This window comes from Microcaecilia unicolor, chromosome 4, assembly GCF_901765095.1.
Source record: "Microcaecilia unicolor chromosome 4, aMicUni1.1, whole genome shotgun sequence".
NCBI lineage: Eukaryota > Metazoa > Chordata > Amphibia > Gymnophiona > Siphonopidae > Microcaecilia > Microcaecilia unicolor.
This window is the reverse complement of record NC_044034.1, coordinates 342,690,732-342,710,836: the sequence shown is the minus strand read 5'-3', so window position 1 is coordinate 342,710,836 and position 20,105 is coordinate 342,690,732. Positions and strand designations below refer to the sequence as shown.

At 47.3% G+C, this 20,105-nt stretch overlaps 1 protein-coding gene across 1 annotated transcript in view; it reads right to left on the bottom strand.

The window, feature by feature from the left end:
• Window positions 1–281: 281 nt before the first annotated feature.
• LOC115469740 (trifunctional purine biosynthetic protein adenosine-3-like) overlaps window positions 282–20,105 on the bottom strand; it is a 76,380-nt gene continuing 56,556 nt past the window's right edge. Inside the window, exons 18-21 of the mRNA XM_030202526.1 lie at window positions 15,655–15,785; window positions 7,440–7,581; window positions 4,564–4,679; window positions 282–458 (exon numbers count right to left, since the gene is read on the bottom strand). Coding sequence (XP_030058386.1) covers window positions 282–458; window positions 4,564–4,679; window positions 7,440–7,581; window positions 15,655–15,785 — 566 coding nt within the window. The remainder of the gene's footprint in view (window positions 459–4,563; window positions 4,680–7,439; window positions 7,582–15,654; window positions 15,786–20,105) is intronic.

Here is a 20,105-nt window from a genome sequence, read left to right as displayed (position 1 = left end):
TAACACTCCATGGCCCAGAGTCACAAGGAGCTGCAGTGGGGGGAAAAAATAACATACCTTTAATGGCACGATTAATCATGATTAAAACTTTAATTGAAATGCAGCCCTAATTTCAAGTCTTTAGAGAGAGTCAGACAAAGCAGGTTCAAAACTGAACCTACAATACCATTTTCACAGTATTAACTTATTCTCATTACCTTCAAAAAATACATGACAACATGCTAGATTATATCCAGGCTTTGTTCTGTGATGATGTAGCTTGCAATATCAGCTGCGGTCTTTCAGATGATTTTGTTGTTCTTTCCCAGATACACGGTTCTGCTGGCCACTAGGTGCAGAGCCCTGGGGAGAGCTCTCTGTTCTGCTTCCTTTACTCTGTCTGCCAGTGTCTCCACTGTGTCACTTGCTTCCACCGAGACTGCTTCTTGGACAAGTATGGCTGCACTACTGTCTTCATCCTGTATGAAGAAGTTTTAAAAAGCCAGTTAGATTTTGTTAAATTTCAGGGTAAGAAAGGTGGCATAGTACATAGTAGATGACGGCAGAAAAAGACCTGCATGGTCCATCCAGTCTGCCAACAAGATAAACTCATATGTGTATACCTTACCTTGATTTGTACCTGCCTTTTTCAGGGCACAGACCGTACAAGTCTGCCCAGCAGTATTTCCCGCCTCCCAACCACCAGTCCCGCCTCCCATCACTGGCTCTAGCACAGACCGTATAAGTCTGCCCTCCACTATCCTCGCCTCCCAACCACCAACCTCTCTTCCCCCACCTGCTCCGCCACCCAATTTTGGCTAAGCTTCTGAGGATCCATTCCTACTGCACAGGATTCCTTTATGCATATCCCACGCATGTTTGAATTCCGTTACCGTTTTCATCTCCACCACCTCCCGCGGGAGGGCATTCCAAGCATCCACCACACTCTCCGTGAAAAAATACTTCCTGACATCTTTTTTGAGTAGATGACATAGTAGATGACTGCAGATAATCTGTACAGTCCATCCAGTTTGCCCGACAAGATAAACTCATAGCAAAAGGTGTGATGTAATACTACATATGCATATTTCATCTTGATTTGTCCTTGCCATTTTTAGGGCACAGACCATAGACGTTTGCCCGGTATTCTCCAACTACTGAAGTTGTCATCGAAACCCACTCCAGCCTATCCAAATTTCTTCAGCCATGATCAGCGCACAGACCATAGAAGTTTGCCTTGTTCGCCAACTACTGAAGTTGAGTCTGTCCAGCCACATTCAGGGCACAGACCGTAGAAGATTGCCCAGCACTGGCTTTGCTTCTCAATTACTGGTGCCATCTAATCATTGCTACGCTTCTCAATTACTGGTGTTTCCCTCTAATCGCCTCTAAGCTTGTTTGGTTACATGTCTTCCATATAGAATTTCTTTGTGTTTATCCCACACATTTTTGAATTGTGTTTTCATTTCCATCATCTCCACCACATCCTGTGGGAGGGGCATTCCAGGCATCTACAACCCTCTCTGTGAAAAGCACTTCCTGATTCCTGAGTCAGTCCCTCTGCAATCTAAATTCATGTCCCTATTTCTACCACCTTTCCATCCTTTTGAAAAGTTTGTACATTAATACCTTTCAATATTTTAATGTCTGTATCATATCCACCCGTCTCTCCTCCAAGGTGTTTGTCTTCAGTTCATCAAGTCTTTCTCATACGTCTTGTGGCACAAACCCCATACCATTTCCGTCACTTTTCTCTGAACTGCTTCAAGTCTTTTACGTCCTCGGCAAAATGCAGCCTCCAAAACTGAACACAATACTTCATGTGGGGGCCTCACCAACAACTTGTACAGGGGCATCAACACCTCCTTTCTTCTGCTGGCTATATCCCTCTTTATGCAGCCTAGCATCCATCTGGCAGTGGCCACTGCCTTGTTGCATTGTTTCATCACCTTGAGATCCTCACACGAACCTCAAGGTCCCCTCCTGAGCTCTGCTGATCAATCTCCTATCTTGTTCATCTCCTTTGGATTTCTGCACTTCTTCTTTGCATTAATTTTAACTGCCAGACCTTTGACAATTCTAGATTTTGTAGATCTCTTCTCATGGTTTCTACTCCCTCCCAGGGTACCCACTCTATTGGCTATCTTCATGTCATCTGAAAAAAGGCAAACCTTTCCTTCTAACCCTTCAGCAATGTCTCTCACAAATAACAGATCAGCCCCAGTAACGACCCTGAGGCACTCAACTACTCACCTTCCTTTCCTCTGAGCAGATTCCATTCACCCAGCACCCGCTGTCACCTGTCAACCAACTTTAGCTTATTCCAGAGTCTTCTGTGAGAAACTGTATGAAAGGTTTTGCTGAAATCCATAAAGATTTTATTTACATCTAGTGCATGTTTTTTTTATTCAGTTCTTTGGTCACCCAAAGAAATCAATCAGATTCATTTGGCAGGATTTTCCTTTGGTAAAGCCACGTTGCCTCAGATCCTATGACCTGTTGGATTCTAGAAAGTAAACTGTCTTTTCCTTCAGCAGTAACTCCATTATTTTTCCTACCACTGACATGAGGCTTACCGGCCTGTAGTTTCCCACTTCTTCCCTGTCCCTGCTTTTGTGAAGAGGGACCACATCTGCTTGTCTCCAATCCCATGAAACCTCTCCCTTCTCTAAAGATCTATAAATAAATCCTTAAGAGGTCCCACCAGGATTTCTCTGAGCTCCCTCAGTATCCTGGGATGTATCCCATCTGGCCCCATAGCTTTGTCCACTTTCAGATTTTTAAGTTGTTTATAAACGCTTTCTTCTGTAAAGGGTGCAATATCCACTCCATTCCCAGATATATCCTCGGCAGCTGACCACAGTTATTCTCCAGGATTTTCTTCTGTGAACACCAAACAGAAGTATTTGTTTAGCACATTTGCTTTATCCTCCAACACTCTTTTCAGCTTCTTTCAGTCTTACAAGTCCATTCCTTGCACACTCCCATTGCACATTGGGGACCCCTCACCTATTCTACTACTACTACTATTTAGCATTTCTATAGCGCTACAAGGCGTACGCAGCGCTGCACAAACATAGAAGAAAGACAGTCCCTGCTCAAAGAGCTTACAATCTCCTCAATCCCTCCTTCCCTGACCTTCTGGTTAACTGAAATGGCTAATAAGCTGTTGGACAAGGACATCTTACCTGTAGTGATGGGCCAAATAGCTCTGACCCCTACCCCAAAGGCAACTGGCTTAGACCCAACCAATGGCTGCCAGTTACTGCCCCGTGGCAAGAATACCAATCGTCACCAAACTAATAGAATCTTATGTCGGCAAACAATTCTCAAATATCTAGATGACCATTCCTGTCTCCTCTAGGATATCCAGCATTCAAAACTGGGCCATCGAAAATAGACAAATAACACAACAAAACCAAACTGCTATGGTTTCACACTCAAACTGACCTCGTTCCAAACACATTAGCCATATTCCATTAGTTTATCTCTACTGGTAGAGAAAAATGAGAGACACCAAGAGTGATCCTGGATTCCTCACTATCCTTCGAACCACAAATCAATCATCTTTGGCAAAAAATATTTTACAAGACTATCAGAGCCTATTTCAAATAATCCTCCTTTGCCTTACTTGTTCAAATTTCTCTCACACAGACTATTGTAATGCTATATATCTAGGCATAGTCAACAAAATTGATGTCCAAGCTCCAGCTTATACAGAACACTTCAGCCCGCCTGATCGTCAGATTGTGAAAATTCAACAGTCGCATCCTACTTGAAACTACTACACTGGCTTCCTATTCAGAAAAGAATCCTCTTCAAACGACCTTCTATTCTTCCAAGTCATATATGGATCAACTTCAGAAATGCTAATTAACATATTTATTTATTTATTTATTGCATTTGTACCCCACATTTTCCCACCTATTTGCAGGCTCAATGTGGCTTACATAGTACCGGCAGGCGTTTGCCCAGTCGGTTAATAGCAGATACAAGGTTGTATATTGATCGTATGAGTTATAAGTGGAGGGTCGCAAGGGATGAAGATTGCATGTTGTCCATTCTGATTATAGTCATGTTGTGTTGCTTGGGTGAAGAGGTTACGTGGGGTCATTGTGGTAGGCCGTTTGAAGAGGTTGGTTTTAGTGATTTCCTGAAGTGCAGATGGTCATGTATTGTTTTCAGAGCTTTTGGGAGGCCATTCCATAGTTTTGCGCTTATGTAGGAGAAGCCGGATGCGTAAGTTGTTTTGTATTTCAGTCCTTTACAATTTGGGTAGTGTAGGGTTAGGTAGAATCTTGACGATTTGACTATGTTTTTTATTGGCATGTCTATAAGGTCTATCATGTATCCTGGGACTATGCTGTATATGATTTTGTGGACTAAGGTGCAGATTTTGAAGGTGATCCGTTCTTTGATTGGGAACCAGTATAATTTTTCTCAAAGAGGTTTGGCACTTTTGAAGCGTGTTCTGTTGAATATGCCACACAAACAAAACTGCACATTCATTTTGTAGGTCTTGATTTGAAGGGAGAAGCAGAATGACTTACTCCTCTTTCTTTAGTGCAAAAAAAGGCTACTCACCAGCAGAAAATGTACAGTACAGCCAGTGAGGCGAACGCCAGCCTGCAGGACCTGCTGGTGTGTGTTCTTTCCTCTGAATGATGGAAGGAGGGATGGATGAACATTCAATATTTTACCTAGGAAGAGGAATACCAAAATGTCAGTTGCATATCTAAAATACCATGAGGAATGCACAGAACAGGAAAAGATTTTTGGTGGGCATGCCCACCGTTTCTGGAAGAAAGTTCTTTGAAACTCAGGAATGAGAGGAAATGTAAAGGTTTTTCCTGGTCCATTTTTATGAGTAGCAGGCTCCCAAAATGTGCTTTCCTTTGCAGTTGCAGAGAGAATGTTCTGGGCCCCTGCTCCATAAATGTTCCAATCAAATCTGAATGGGGGTAGCTTAAGTTTTTGGAGGGAAATATAAAACTATGAGTTGAGGAGTCTTGTCCCTTCTTTCCTTGAGGAGCATATAAAACTACAGTTAACTGGGTTACCTTACTCTGGTGGCCCATAGGAGCCTTGGTTCCCTGCTCTATAGGGGCTGGAGAGAAGAAACCAGCATAGGGGTTGCTAATCTGGTCCCAGCTGTCCCTTGGTACAAACTGAGAGGACGGAGCCCTGTTCCCCAAACAAGTGAACAAATCAGGGGTTGCCAGTTTGATCTACAGCTGTTCCCTGCCACAGAGGGCCCTAAAGGAGGAGGGATTGGTCATCAGGGAGACCTGATCATGATGCTCTAGAAGGAGAGAGTAAGGAAGTGAAACTGCTGCTCCAGGATATAGTGGGGAAAGGGCCTGAGTGGGTTATATCAACCTTCCTGTCCTAAAGGGAGAATAAGCACTCAGGAACATAAATAAAGAGGAAAAATAAGTGAGTGGAGCACAGTTTACTGCTGAGAGAAAGAGGAAAAGAATTCTGGGTTTAACCACTGCCTGATAACTACCGAACAACACTGAGGCAAATAAAGGCACCTGGCTGGTGGCTGGGAGGCGGGGCAGTGCTGGGCAGACTTATACGGTCTGTGCCCTGAAGAGCACAGGTACAAATCAAAGTAGGGTATACACAAAAAGTAGCACATATGAGTTATCTTGTTGGGCAGACTGGATGGACCGTGCAGGTCTTTTTCTGCCGTCATCTACTATGTTACTATGTTATTCTCTTTTGCTAGAAGGTTTTCTGCATTGGGGAGTAAGACTAGCATGAGACAATCTTCAGTAAACCACTGAGTTAAAGCATGTTGCAGTTTACTGCATCAGTCCCTTGGATTTAAGCTCTATGGGGACAGGAAAATACCTAATGTACCTGAATGTAATTTGAGTTGAGCTAGATCTGAAAAGGTGTGGGCTAAATCAAAAATTCCTTTCTCTAATTTAGTCCTGTTCTTTGGTCTATTATGTGTTTGGAGCTGTAGGGGTGTTGTAGGCTGTCGTTTCTGTGCATGCAACAGAACAAAACTAGGAGTGAATCAGCTTCTCTAGGCTGGCTTAGGTGAGGTGATAAAGGTCAGCCATTCATGACTACATTCCAACAATATTTCAGGGGTTGCTGGTTACACTAGTGCTGGGCAGACTTATACGGTCTGTGCCCTGAAAAAGATAGCTACAAATCAAGGTAAGGTATACACAAAAAGTAGCACATATGAGTTATCTTGATGGACTGTGCAGGTCTTTTTCTGCCGTCATCTACTATGTTACTATGTTAAAATGAAATAAGGATGTTACAACTATCTAGTCTGCAAAGAAGTGTGAAAGATGCTTGAGTCTAAAGTGAAGTCTTCTATCCAAAGGAGACCAAGTTAAGGGACAATTGAAACTTTTTAAAATGTATTTTCTAAGCATTTCACATTGTTTTTATGGACTATTTATTTGCCTCATTGTTTTCTTATCCTTTCTTTTGTATATACTGGACAGCCCATTAAAAAGGGTTTGGTCTCCAATTACCTTTTTGCCTTTGAATTTACTGTGCCTGATTTTTATTGACTACCATTTTTAAGCTTGCTCTCAGGGAACTCTTTAACAGTCTATGAACCATGAGCGAGATCGACCTCTGAGGTCTTCTTCAGCCTCATTACTCTGAGAGGTCCACTACATGTGCTGAAAATGGACCAGAGATATTTTGCTGTTACACGTATGACAAAGATAAGAAGTAAATACAGTGAACCCACACAATAAAAAAATTGGTTTAAGTCAGTGAGTTTTTGACTGATTGAAAGTATATGTACTTTCTTAACATGCTGCCAGTTGTATTATACCTGTTATTTAAATGTTCTTCCATGCTGTCTATTATGGTATCCTTTGTATTGAACTAACATATTTCTGTTATGATTGTTCTACAGTGCTGTTCAATGTATATAACTAGGTTTCAATTTGTTATTTCCAAGTTTGCCTCCGATTGTGTTTATGCTTATGTTTGGTTATGGTGTCAACAATATTGTAAGTTTTAATGTTAAATTGTACCTGCTGTACACTGCCTTTGATGAATCTTGTCAATAAAGGCAGTTAATAAATCCCAATAAATAGATAAAATATGTCTGCATAATGCTTGATGCAGAGCCTAGCAAAGGACCACAGACCTCTCGGGTAAGATGGAGGGAGGGGACAAGAAGTGCCAGTACCTCAATGTGCCCCCCCCTACCAAAGCACAGTTTTTTCAGAGTGCTAGGTCCTGGCTAGAGTTGCTCCTTAGTTGCTGTCCTGTGTCCCAGTGTATAATGCCCTTCCTAAAGATGATCACGCATTTTACAGCAGGAAGAAATAACAGACTGACCTTGTGACTCCACAGATACTACAGCAGTTTCAGGGAGATCACTGAGCTGTTTAAAGCACAGGGTTAAAGCCTATGTATTGCATAGTAACAGAAGCTATGGCGGAGTTTCATTATTCACAGACTCTTACCTTTCCATTTTTGGATGAAGGAACTTGACAGAATCCTTTTAAAACTTACAAGACAGATGAAGTCAATTGAAAAGTCCTGAAGGATGGTATGAATTGTGTTCTCAAATTCTGAGCAACTTCCATACAGCTTATGATTAATCACCTAAAATAATAAAGAAATCATGGTAACCTGAATACAGCAGGGACAGTCTAAACGAGCAAAAACAAAGGGAAATCTCTGAGCCACTTATTCCTCTCCCTAAAAAAGGGCAAAGAGAGCAGACTATAGTTCATTTCACAGCCAAAGCTTAAAGTCCTTGTGGTCTAGTGGTTGCCACTGGCCATTGATACTGGCGTTTGATGATCTATATAATTAGTGTGATACAGCAGTGCTTCTCAACTCTGTCTTGGAAGTGCAGCAAGTCAGTTGGGTTTGCAGGGTTCCCACACAGTGGCGTTCCTGGGGGGGGGGGCAGTGGGTGCGGTCCGCCCCGGGTGCACGCCCCTGGGGGGGTGCCATGCGCCTGTTGGCGCCGCTCGTTCCGTGCTCCCTCTGCTCCGGAACAGGTTACTTCCTGTTCTGGGGCAGAGGGAGCATGGAACGAGCAAAGCCGACAGGCGTGCGGCACCACCCCCCCCCCAGCAGGTAAAAAGCACCCGGGGGGGGGTCGTTTCGCCGGGGGGGGGGGCGCATCAGTGATCCGCCCCGGGTGTCAGCCACCCTAGGAATGCCACTGTTCCCACAATATGTATGCAAGAGACATATCTGCATATTCATTGGGGTTAATGTTTCAACTCAAATTTGTGTCTAAAGTGTAAAATTGACCTTGGTAAGGGTCATGCATTTGCTATACAGCCTTTTGTGGTACAAACAAAACTGTGTACATTTATATTTTATTTATTTATTGCATTTGTAGCCCACATTTTCCCACCTATTTGCAGGCTCAATGTGGCTTACAGAGATTTGGTAAGACATAGTCATTCCAGGATATCAGATACAATGGCAATGTCCAAAGATTAAGTAGGAAGCTAGAAGGAAGGTGTTAGGTAGGTTAGTATAGAAGGTGGGCTTGTATAACTGGGTGGTTGGTGAGGTAATTTTGTAAGGCTAAGGGTTCTCTTGTATTTTATACAGGTACTTTCTCTGTCCCTAATGGTCTCATAATCAAGTGACGCCAAGTGGGTATCAACTCAAGTTCTCAGACCACTGCTCTATTAGGCTACTCTTTCACTTACCTAGAGGGAGATGCAGGAAGGTTCGCAGTACAGTCACACATGGATGTCTGAACGCATGGCTTCTACCGCGAGCATAATAGCACGGCATGCAGCAAGTTAATCATATGCAAATTTGCTGCACGGCAATTTGTGACAAAAATGGGGGGAGTATGCTGTATGCGTGCGCATAAGGTTTTGCAGTAAGCCCAGCTGCTTGTGTGCATGTCTGAACCAAAACTGAAAGTGTCAATATACATCGGTGCCTGTTCTGCCCCTCAATCCAGGGCTGCCAAGAGGAGGACAGGGGCGCAGGATACCCCCGGGCCAGGCCTCCGAGGGGGGGCCCAGTGCCGGGATCTGTCTCCTGCTCCTGATGGGACCTGAGTGATTGCATTAACTCAATTTAATTCAATTTAGGTGTTATATACCACTAATATCCCCTGTTGAGGGTTCAGTGCGGTTTACTAGAACAACAGTTACAATTTTATAAGTAAGGAAATGGATAAATACATTCTTGTTGGATTGATATGATGTATACAGCGTTATATGTATAGAGCGTTGATATGGGATGTGAATGATAAGGAGGAGTCAAGGATGACTCCAAGCACTCATGTGGACATCTGCACTCTAGCTTCAGTTAACACAATCACCTGGGTCCAGACAGCAGACCTCTACGCCGGACCCCCCAGGGGCGGGGAGGAGCAGGGACAGCCACAAAGGATTCTAAAATGGGTTCGGTGTCAGAGCCCCTGGTTTGGCAGGCAGGGGGTCCCTAAGCCCTGCCAGCAGAAGTCTTCCTCAAGTGCTGTTCACCACATTGCCTGCCTTGCAGCTGCTTCCACTCACGTTGGAGTGGAGGAGTGGCCTAGTGGTTAGAGCGCCGGTCTTGTAATCCAGAGGTGGCTGGTTCAAATCCCACTGCTGCTCCTTGTGATTTTGGGCAAGTCACTTAACCCTCTATTGCCACAGGTACAAACTTAGATTGTGAGCCCTCCTGGGACAGAGACATAGCCAGTGTACCTGAATGTAACTCACCTTGAGCCAGTGCCATAGCGGGGCAGGTTGCTGCTGCACCCCCCCCCCCCCCCCCGGGGTGTAGCACGGCGGGCCCCCCCCCCCTGAGCGCACTCTTATCACTCACATAGAAAAGGGGATGGGTCCTCCCCGAGTGCACGTCGCTGGGAGCTGCGTCAGCTCCGCTGGTTCCTCTGCTCTCTCTGCCCCGGAACAGGAAGTAACCTGTTCCAGGGCAGAGAGAGCAGGGAAACCAGTGGCGTGCACCCGGGGCGGACCACCCTCCCTCCTACACCACTGCCTTGAGCTACTACTGAAAACGGTGTGAGCAAAATCTAAATAAAGAAATAAATATTTGAGATTCTACATGGAATGTTAATGTTGCTATTCCACTAGCAACATTCCATGTAGAAGCCTGCCCTTGCAGATCAGCAATGCAGCCGCGCAGGCTTCTGTTTCTGTGAGTCTGACGTCCTGCACATACGTTGCTAGTGGAGGAGTAGCCTAGTGGTTAGTGCAGTGGAACACTAAACGTTGCTACTATTTGAGATTCTACATGGAATGTTGCTATTATTGGTGATTCTACATGGAATGTTGAGGAGTGGCCTAGTGGTTAGAGCACCGGTCTTGTAATCCAGAGGTGGCTGGTTCAAACCCCACTGCTGCTCCTTGTGATCTTGGGCAAGTCACCTAACCCTCCATTGCCCCAGGTACAAACTTAGATTGTGAGCCCTCCTGGGACAGAGAAATATCCAGTATACCTGAATGTAACTCACCTTGAGCTACTATTGAAAAAGGTGTGAGCAAAATCTAAATAAATAAATATTTGAGATTCTACATGGAATGTTGCTATTCCACTAGCACATTCCATGTAGAAGCCTTTCCTTGGAGATCAGCAACGCGGCTGCGCAGGCTTCTGTTTCTGTGAGTCTGACGTCCTGCACAGAAACAGAAGCCTGCATGGCCGCATTGCTGATCTGCAAGGGCAGGCTTCTACATGGAATGTTGCTAGTGGAGGAGTAGCCTAGTGGTTAGAGCACCAGTCTTGCAATCCAGAGGTGGCCGGTTCAAATCCCACTGCTGCTCCTTGTGATCTTGGGCAAGTCACCTAACCCTCCATTGCCCCAGGTACAAACTTAGATTGTGAGCCCTCCTGGGACAGAGAAATGTACCTGAATGTAACTCACCTTGAGCTACTACTGAAAACGGTGTGAGCAAAATCTAAATAAACAAATGCTCAATTTTGATGAAGTGAGAGGAGCAGCTGCAGGGCAGGCAATGTGGCGGAGAACAGCGCTGGAGGAAGGCTTCTGCTGGCGGGGCTTGGGGAGCCCCGCCAGCCAAGGTATATGGAGTTGCAGTGGGGCAAAATGTGCCTTCCCTACCTTGGGCTCTGCCCCCCCTCCCCCCATCTTTGATGTCTGGCTATGCAGGTCCTGTCCAGAGGGGGTGGGGGGGGGGGGGGTGGGGAGCAGCAGCAGTGGCCTTGCTCTGGGCTCAATCTCTCGGTGGCCCTGCCTCAATCTGAACCTTTCAAAAACTGTACACATTTTAAATGTTTAGGAGGCTCATATTTAGGTACAGAAGAACAGGCAGTGATGTGTGCTTTCACTTCCAGTTTTGTTCAGACACATGCACGTTTGTTACTATCTGCCCAGTGGCGTAGCAAGGGCGGGGCGGTGGGGGCACTCCGCCCCAGGTGCACACTGCTGGAGGGTGCAGAGAGCAGCTGCGCGCCTGTCAGCTCTGCTGGTTCCCTGCTCCCTCTGCCCCGGAACAGGGAGCAGAGGGAGCCGACAGGCGCGACTGCTCTCTGCACCCTCCGGCAGCCAAGAATGCACCCGGAGGGGACTTGATGCGCCGGGGAGGGGGGTGTCATGCTGCACCCTGGGGGGACAGGCACCACTGCACCCGGGGGGGGGGGGGGTGCACAACAACGATCCGCCCCGGGTGGCAGCCGACCTAGGATCACCACTGTATCTGCCTTTAAAACTTGCACGGGCTTCTTTCGGCTTGCATAAGAAGCCAAAACCTGCACTTAAATGTGAAAGATTAACAAGAAATCATCTCTGCAAAACCTTCTACGTTACCCTGAAGCCTCACATTAAATTTCTCATTTTGTACATGCCTCAAAAGTGGGTGATGTACTCTGCAAAGCATTGAATGCCTACAGTAGCTCATCAGAATACATTGTAATAATCTTACAGCTGTGTTTTCTTCACGAATTAGCACCCATGCTGTCCTCTCTGCTTTGTCTGGTGTATAGAATCAGCATTCAGCTGAATGGAGCCCTGCAGCTAAGCCTGCGATTGCTTTCTGCATTGGCTCCTTAGCCTGCTCTCCTTTCTGTGGGTTTTATGTTGGGTCACATGGAGAAGGGGAGAGACGCTGGATCAGTCGAGGTAGGGAGAGAGAGATGCCAGATTACAGGGGTTAGGGTTGGAGGTGAAGGAGGAAGGAAGGGGGGGGGGGGGGATGCTGAACCTTGGGAGAGGGAAGAGAGAGCTAGAGACCTGGAGCAAATGGAAGACTCATCTCTTTGAAAAAATCTATCGAAAAGATCAAAACACATGAAGTCCACACACACTGTTAGCAATGCACCAATACATTCTCTTCTGTACTATTATCCCCCGTAACTTTAACACATTTAAACCTCAATTTACAGGTAAAAAATATTATACCCGAACGTTCTCTTGCTATTGTTCTGTTGCCCTATCAGTATCCGTTGTTCTTCTATTGTTCAGTCGTTCTTCTCCATTGTTCTGTTCCCCTTAACGATACTTGGACTTTGTTTTAACTTAACTCCTCACAATGTAACCATAATTGTGTTGTAACAAATTGTACTTCCATCATTACAATGTATTGTAGGCCACACTGAGCCCGCAAATAGGTGGGAAAATGTGGGATACAAATGCAATAAAATAAATAAATAAAATAATGGACTAGATAGCCTTGAGTCGTACCGTCTCCTGTTCTCAATCTAACCTCCTTTGTCTTAACCCCCCAGAGCTTACAAGAGAAGGAACAGAAGACTGCCATGGCAAATAGTGTATTTCTTTATTTGTGAAGACTCAGACCTGAGTGTTATAACTAGACAAGACCCAAATTTAAGCATGAGTGACTTGCAGTGGCATAGGAAGGGGGGGGGCGGTCCGCCCCGGGTGCACGCCGCTGGGGGGTGTCGGCTCCGCGCTGGTGCACTGCCCTCTCTGCCCCGGAACAGGTTACTTCCTGTTCCGGGACAGAGAGAGCAGTGAACCAGCGTGGAGCCGGCACACCCCAGCAACGTGCAGTCGGGGCGGATCGGCCCCCCCTCCCATCCCTCGATGTGACTGTTGCTATGCTAAGCCTTGAGTCTGTGACAGAAACAGATTGCTATTTGGTTGTTTGCTCAGCGATAAAGTTTCCTTTTTGATTTACACTGCATCCTGACTATGTCTGTGAGGGCTCCCAGCTGTCCACTAGCCATGGTATCACAGTGGGACTGAATATAAATCAGTAGAGCTAGAAGTGCTGTTTCAGTACTGTGGCCTTTATGAAATCCAGATTAGTTAGGATGAAGAACATTTGTTTTGTCTGACTGACTGCCAAGTTGTTGAGCTCCTATACGTTCTGCTAGTTTAGATATAAATGGCAGATTAGCTACTGGATGAAGCTAGTGAGGTGTTACCTGATGCATCTTTGAGCCTGGGAATTATAATGGCTTTTTTTTCCACGTTGTTGGTACTAAAGACTTGATTGAATCATTTGTATAATATAGGGGATAAGAGTTATATCCCAAGCTTTGGGTTGTGTGCAGCTGTGATGAGGACATAGAAAAAGTCGATAAACTGCTTATAGCCAAAGTTGATTTCTTATTTGACTGTAAGCCTGAAAGAATTAGTAATGGAAGATTATTAAACAATGATTGAATAGTAAGCATTTTGGAGTAAAAGAATTGAGTCAATACATGTGTGAAGTATTTTTACTCTGCTAGGAACATATGTAGGCAGCGTCATCATTCTGTTCAGAGCATGCATGAAGAGTTTTGCTCTGCTGCAAATGTGTAGGAAATGTTCTTGTTTTGCTTGGACCAAAAAATCTTCAGAACAGGGATGGACCAATGGATTTCCACAAAAAGAGGGTCTAGAGGTAGCATGCAAACAGACTTTATTGAAAACAAAAATCACGTATTCAGTGTTTGATACAATCCAACAAGTAGTGTCCACCAGAAGATACCATAATGGAGATCAAGGACCCAACACAGATTCGTGTTTTCAGACAAATCCCTGCTTCAGGGGTCATGACATCCAAACCTGATGGTCACGGCCGCCGAGAGGGGGGGACAAGGGGGACAAAAGTCCCCGGGCCCGGGCCTCCGGAGGGGGCCCGGCGCCACCGCAGTCAGGCCCGCCCGCTGTCGCTGCCGAACTAACTTACCTTAAACGCCTCCTTCCTTTCCTTTCACCACCTTCGTGGCAAGCAGCAGCAGGGCAGGCCACTCCTTCCTTCCGTGTCCCGCCCTCGCCTGACGTAACATCCGCGAGGGCGGAGCACGGAAGGAAGGAGAGGTCTGCCCTGCTGCTGCTTGCCGCGAAGGTGGTGAAAGGAAAAGAAGGAGGCGTTTAAGGCGTTAAGGTTAGTTCAGGGCCTGGTAGCGGGTGGAGGGGGGGGCCCGGCGACCTTGGGTGGGGTGGGGGGGGGGGGGGTGGGGGGGCCCGGGGGCGGCCTTGTCCCGGGCCTGGCTCTGGCTCTCGGCAGCCCTGCTGATGGTTACAACCTAGCAGTTGGTAATCAGACATCAAAACCTGAGAGCAGTGGCGTTCCTAGCGTCGACGACACCCGGGGCGGATCGCCGATGCGCCCCCACTGGGTGCAGCGCGCCCCCCCCCCAGTGAAATGACACCCCCGGGTGCATGCTGCTAGGGGGGGTGCCGCGGCGCGCGCCTGTCGACTGCAAGTTCGAATTGCTATGCTAAATTATCTCGTTCGCTGCAGCTCCCTCCCTCTGCCCTGGAACAGGAAGTAACCTGTTCCGGGGCAGAGGGAGGGAGCTGCAGCGAACGAGAGAATTTAGTGTAGCGATTCGAAGTCGCAGCCGACCGGCGCGCGCTGCGGCACCCCCCAGCGGCGTGCACCCAGGGCGGACCGCCCCCCCGCCCCCCCCTTGGTACGCCACTGCCTGAGTGGTAACAGTTCACAAAACAATGGCAGTAGTGGACGAGGTAATAGAGTATTAGCCGTCTCTCCAGCACACTCTGCAGAATTACTTGCAGCTGTAGTGTAGATTTTGTGCAATTAAACTCTGGAATTTGGTGGTGGTGGAGATGAAACGGTAACGGAATTCAAAAGGCGTGGGATAAACATAAAGGAATCCTGTTCAGAAGGAAGGGATCCTCAGAAGCTTAGCGGAGATTGGTTGGCAGAGCTGGCAGTGGGAGGCGGGGCTAGTGGTTGGGAGGCGGGGCCAGTGCTGGGCAGACTTCTACGGTCTGTGCCCTGAAAATGGCAGATACAAATCAAAGTCAGATATACACATAAAGTAGCACATATGAGTTGATCTTGTTGGGCAGACTGGATGGACCGTACAGGTCTTTCTCTGCCGTCATCTACTGTGTTACTATGTTGTTGCCAGAGAATGTGGTAAAAGCCGTTAGCTTTGCTGGGTTTTAAAAAGGTTTGGATAATTCCCTAAAAGAAAAGCCCATAAGCCATTATTAAGATGGACTTGGGAAAATCCACTGCTTATTTCTAGGAAAAGCAGCATAAAATTTATTGTACTGTTTTGGGATCTTGCCAGGTACTTGTGACCTGGATTGGCCACTGTTGGAATCAGGATACTGGGCTTGATGGACCTTCAATCTGTCCCAGTAACACTTATGTACTTCTATGCACTTATGTACCTCTAAGCCCTCTTTTTGTGGAAATCCATTGGTCCATCCCTGCTCTTTGGCGTAGAGTTTTTTTAAATCTCCTGCTTTATACTTGTGGACTTGCTTTGCTTGGAGCATGCACAAAGATTTCTTACTCTGCTGGGTATGCCTGCTCTTGCTGCTTTCTGCAGTTCTTGTGCACTAAACTCATTAGAGATCACCAAAGATACATGGGCGCTGCTGCCAGGCTCCTTGGTGGAGATGATGAGCGCTTCGAGATTTGTACCTTAAGGAAAAAGAAAAACAAGGAGAGATGTGTGAACACTGGATGATACCTGCTTTTCTTCTTTAACCACAGGCATTACCTAGTGGTGGGGCAGCTTTAAAAATGCTCAGTCAATGGCAGGGAATCTGCTGTTCTAATCTTCATCAGAACCCCATGCAGGCATCATACCAATACACTTAAAACAGGAATACAACACAAAACACTGAATTTTAAAAGGGCGGTAGCCATAATGAAGAAGGACACTGACACAATAGGGTGATATGGGTCACAGGAAGGCAGTGCTTTTTTTGTAGGAAAAAAGGTACTGGTGCTCATTATAGGCGGGGTCACCATCTATGGCTCCACCCCTGTGGTAGCCACACCCCTTATACCAGCCATGGAGTATATAAACAGGTATCATTGAAAATACTATACCAGTATAGGAGAAAAAAAATAACTTGTGATATTTTTTCTTTTTAAATAATTTCTGTAAGCTGTTACAGCTCCAGTGCAAAATAAGACAGCAGATGTAAATTCTCAAATTGGACATATTCCAAACACTAAAATTAAAATAAAATGATTTTTCTACCTTTGTTGTCTGGCGACTTTGTTTTTCTGATCATGTTGTTCCCAGTCTCTGATTCTGCTGCTCTCTACCTGTTCCCTTAACTCCGTTTCCAGGGTTTCCTTTCCATTTACTTCTTTACTTTCCTCCTTTCTTCTTCATTTCTTGCCCTACATCCATAAGTAAAAGCTGGGTCCTCCGCAGACTTGACTGGAGGAGATATAGAGTGGATCCAGCTTTTGCCTATTTTCTCCATCCATGTGCAGTTTTTCTCCTCTTTTTCCTTTCCCTCATCTCCGTCAGTATGCATCTCCTTCCTGTTCTTCCCTCCCCTCCATCCATATGCATCTTCTTCCTCTCTCTTCCCTCCCATTCATCCATGTCCAGCATTTTTCCTCTCCCCTTCCATGTCCAGCATTTCTCTTCTTTCCTCCCCTCCATCCATGTTCATCTCACTTCCTCTCTCTTCCCTCCCCTCCATCCAGTGGCGTTCCTAGCCTCGACGACACCCGGGGCGGATTGCCGATGCCCCCGCCCCGGCGAAATGACACCCCCCCGGGTGCACGCTGCTAGGGGGGGGGGTGCCGCGGCGCACGCCTGTCGGCTGCGAGTTCGTATCACTACGCTAAATTCTCTTGTTCGCTGCAGCTCCCTCCCTCTGCCCCGGAACAGGAAGTAACCTGTTCTGGGGCAGAGGGAGAGAGCTGCAGCGAATGAGAGAATTTAGTGTAGCGATTCAAATTCGCAGCCGACAGGCGCACGTCGTGGCACCCCCAGTGGCGTGCACCCAGGGCAGACCGCCCCCACCGCCCCCCCCTTGGTACGCCACTGCCTCCATCCGTGTCCAGAATTTCTAGTCTCTCCTAAATCCATGTGCATCTCCTCCTCTGTCTTCCCTCCCCTCCATCCATGTCCAGCATTTCTCCTCTCCCTCTTCCCCTCCATCCATGTGCATCTCCTTCCTCTGTCTTCCCTCACCTCCATTCATGTCCAGCATTTCTCCTCTCCCCCCTCCACTCCATCCATGTGCATCTACTTCCTCTGCCTTCCCTCTCCTCTATCCATGTCCAGCATTTCTCCTCTCTCCTTTCCCCTCCATCTGTGTGCATCTCCTTCCTCTCTTTCCTTCCCTCCAACATTTCTCCTCTCTTCCCTGCCATCCACTCCATCCATGTCCAGCATTTCTCCTCTCTCCCCTCCATCCATGTGCATCTCCTTCCTGCCTTCCCTCTCCTCCATCCATGTCCAGCATTTCTCCTGCCCTCCCCTCCATCCATCCATGTCCAGCCACTCTCCTCTCCCCTGCCCTCCCCTCCATGTCCAGTGATTCTCCTCTGCCCTCCCATCCAAGTCCAGCGATTCTCCTCTGCCCTCACTTCCATGTCCAGTGATTCTCCTTTGCCCCCTATCCACCCCTCCCATCCATGTCCAGTTCCAACCCCAGCCTCCACTTGTCCCCGAGTTCCAGTTCCAACCCCAGCCCCAACTGCCCGCCCTCAGCTTTCTGACTTTTTGTTCCTGCCGCCCTGCTTTGAAATCTTTTATTTTACTTCAAGTCGAAATCGGCAGCAGCAGAGAGGGCAGCAGGTAGGCTTGCCTCCTCACTTCCCTTCCCTCAGCGTACTGCCCTAGCGGAAAGGAAATTACATCAGAGGAAGGTGGGATGCTGAGAGAGAAGGGAAGGCTGGAGGTGATACTGCCTGTTGCTTTCACTGCCGGTTCGCCACTGCGACTTCAGGTAAAATAAAAGATTCCAACGCAGGGCGGCACGAATGAAAAGTCTGGGAGCTGAGGGCAGGCAGGTGAGCCTGACTTTAGAAAAAAGGTGCCGGTACGCCTTACCAGCGCATTCCCACACAAAAAAAGCACTGCAGGAAGGACTGATCAATTTGAGCTATCATTCTTAAATATGTATGCACCTACAGAGCCACCGAGAGACACAGCCGGGCCCAGGGCAGGACTAGACCGCCGCATGAGCGCTGCGTCGCCCCCTGCCCCCCCCCCCCCCACTTGGGTCGCTGCCCCAGCACCTTTCTGTCTGCTCCCTCGCTCTGTCCTCTCCTGTTCCTGTCTGTGCTGGGAGTTGGGACCCAGATGATTATATTAACGTAATATCACATTAATGCAATCATCCAGGTCCTGGGCAGCACCGCAGGAGAGGACAGACCCGGAAGCAGGCAGGAAGAAGCTTGCTGATGCTGGGCCCGGGGAATTTTGTCCCCCTGCCCCTTCTCTCAGCAGCCCTGTGCACCAAGGAGCCCCATGGGGACCTGTTTTTAGGTTATAGTTAGAAGTATTGGAGAAAGTAGCATGTTTATTCACGCCTTCAAAAAAAATGTAGGAAATTGGTTAGACAAGATTTTCCTTGGCTGAATCCATATTGACTCTGCCCCGTTAAATAGTGCCAGAAAAATGCCACCACAACAGCGGGAGGAAGGAACTCCCTAATGCTCAATGCTAATGACATGCAAATTTGGGTGTTTTGCTAAAGTTGAGCATTAGGGAGTTAAGGAGGAGGATTGTCCGTGGAGCATGCGCTGAAGAGTTGTGCGTCAAGCACAGCTCTTAAGCGAATGCCCAGAAAAGCCAGAGAAGGAGGAGGAACAGCTGCCGGTAAGGGGGATCCAGCCCTCAAAAGTTAGCTGGCTTCTCCGTTTCTTTCTGAGCTGCTGAAGCCCGATTTCTTTTTCTCTTTCTATTCCCTATAATAATCCAGGCCAGGTAAAATACCTTTTAAGATGTAGCTGCAAGATTTTCCTTTAGGAGAAAGGATGCGTTGTGCATGTATTAATAAAGAGGTAAAATAGACAGGTGGCAGCCCAAGCTTTATAAAAGGTGCCTGCTTCTTTCTTCTCCCTGCCATCTATGTACACAGCTTGATGCATATGTTTGCAAGACATGTCCTGTTAAGAACCGAACAACTGCTGTATCGAAGTACAACTGGAACAGTCTTTTTTAAAGATAAATGACCTCTTCCTAGGGTTACCATATGTCCGGATTTACCCGGACATGTCCTCTTTTTGAGGACATGCCCGGGCGTCTGGACGGGTTTTTGCCAGTCCGCCCGTTTGTCCGGATTTCTGGACAAACAGGCGGGCGGGCAGTGGGCCTATCCTAGCCTCTCCTTCCCTTACTTACTATCTACTGCCCTGGTGGTCTAGTGACCTCTTCGGGGCAGGAAAGAGCCCCCTCTTTCCTGCCCGGAGTGCTGCCCTTGCCCTGCATTCTGTTGCTGTGATGGTCTCGGGATTCAAAATGGCTGCCAAGAGTTGAAGCGGCCTCGCGAGACTTCAACTCTCGGTGGCCATTTTGAATCCCGAGACCGTCACAGCAACAGGGTGCAGGGCAAGGACAGAGATCCGGGCAGGAAAGAGGGGGCTCTTTCCTGCCCCGAAGAGGTCACTAGACCACCAGGGCAGTAGATAGTAAGTAAGGGGAGGTGACGGGGGGGGGGGGGGGCAGGAGAAGGGAATATGTGACCTGGGGGGAGGGGAATATGTGACAGGGGCGGGGTATGTGCAGGGCAGGGGGCGGGATATGTGTCCTCTTTTTGAGAGGACAAAATATGGTAACCCTACCTCTTCCCAACACGTAACACCAGCACAATCCTCCCGCTGAACTCTCTAATGCTCAATGCTATGAGCGTGCCTATATTTGCATCTCATTAGTGTTGAGCATTAGGGCGTTCTGCATTGTTCTGGCAGTACTTTTATGGTGCTATTCGGAACAGCACTGGAGTTTTCAGCATCAGGGCCTAAGGGATATTGTGCACAGTG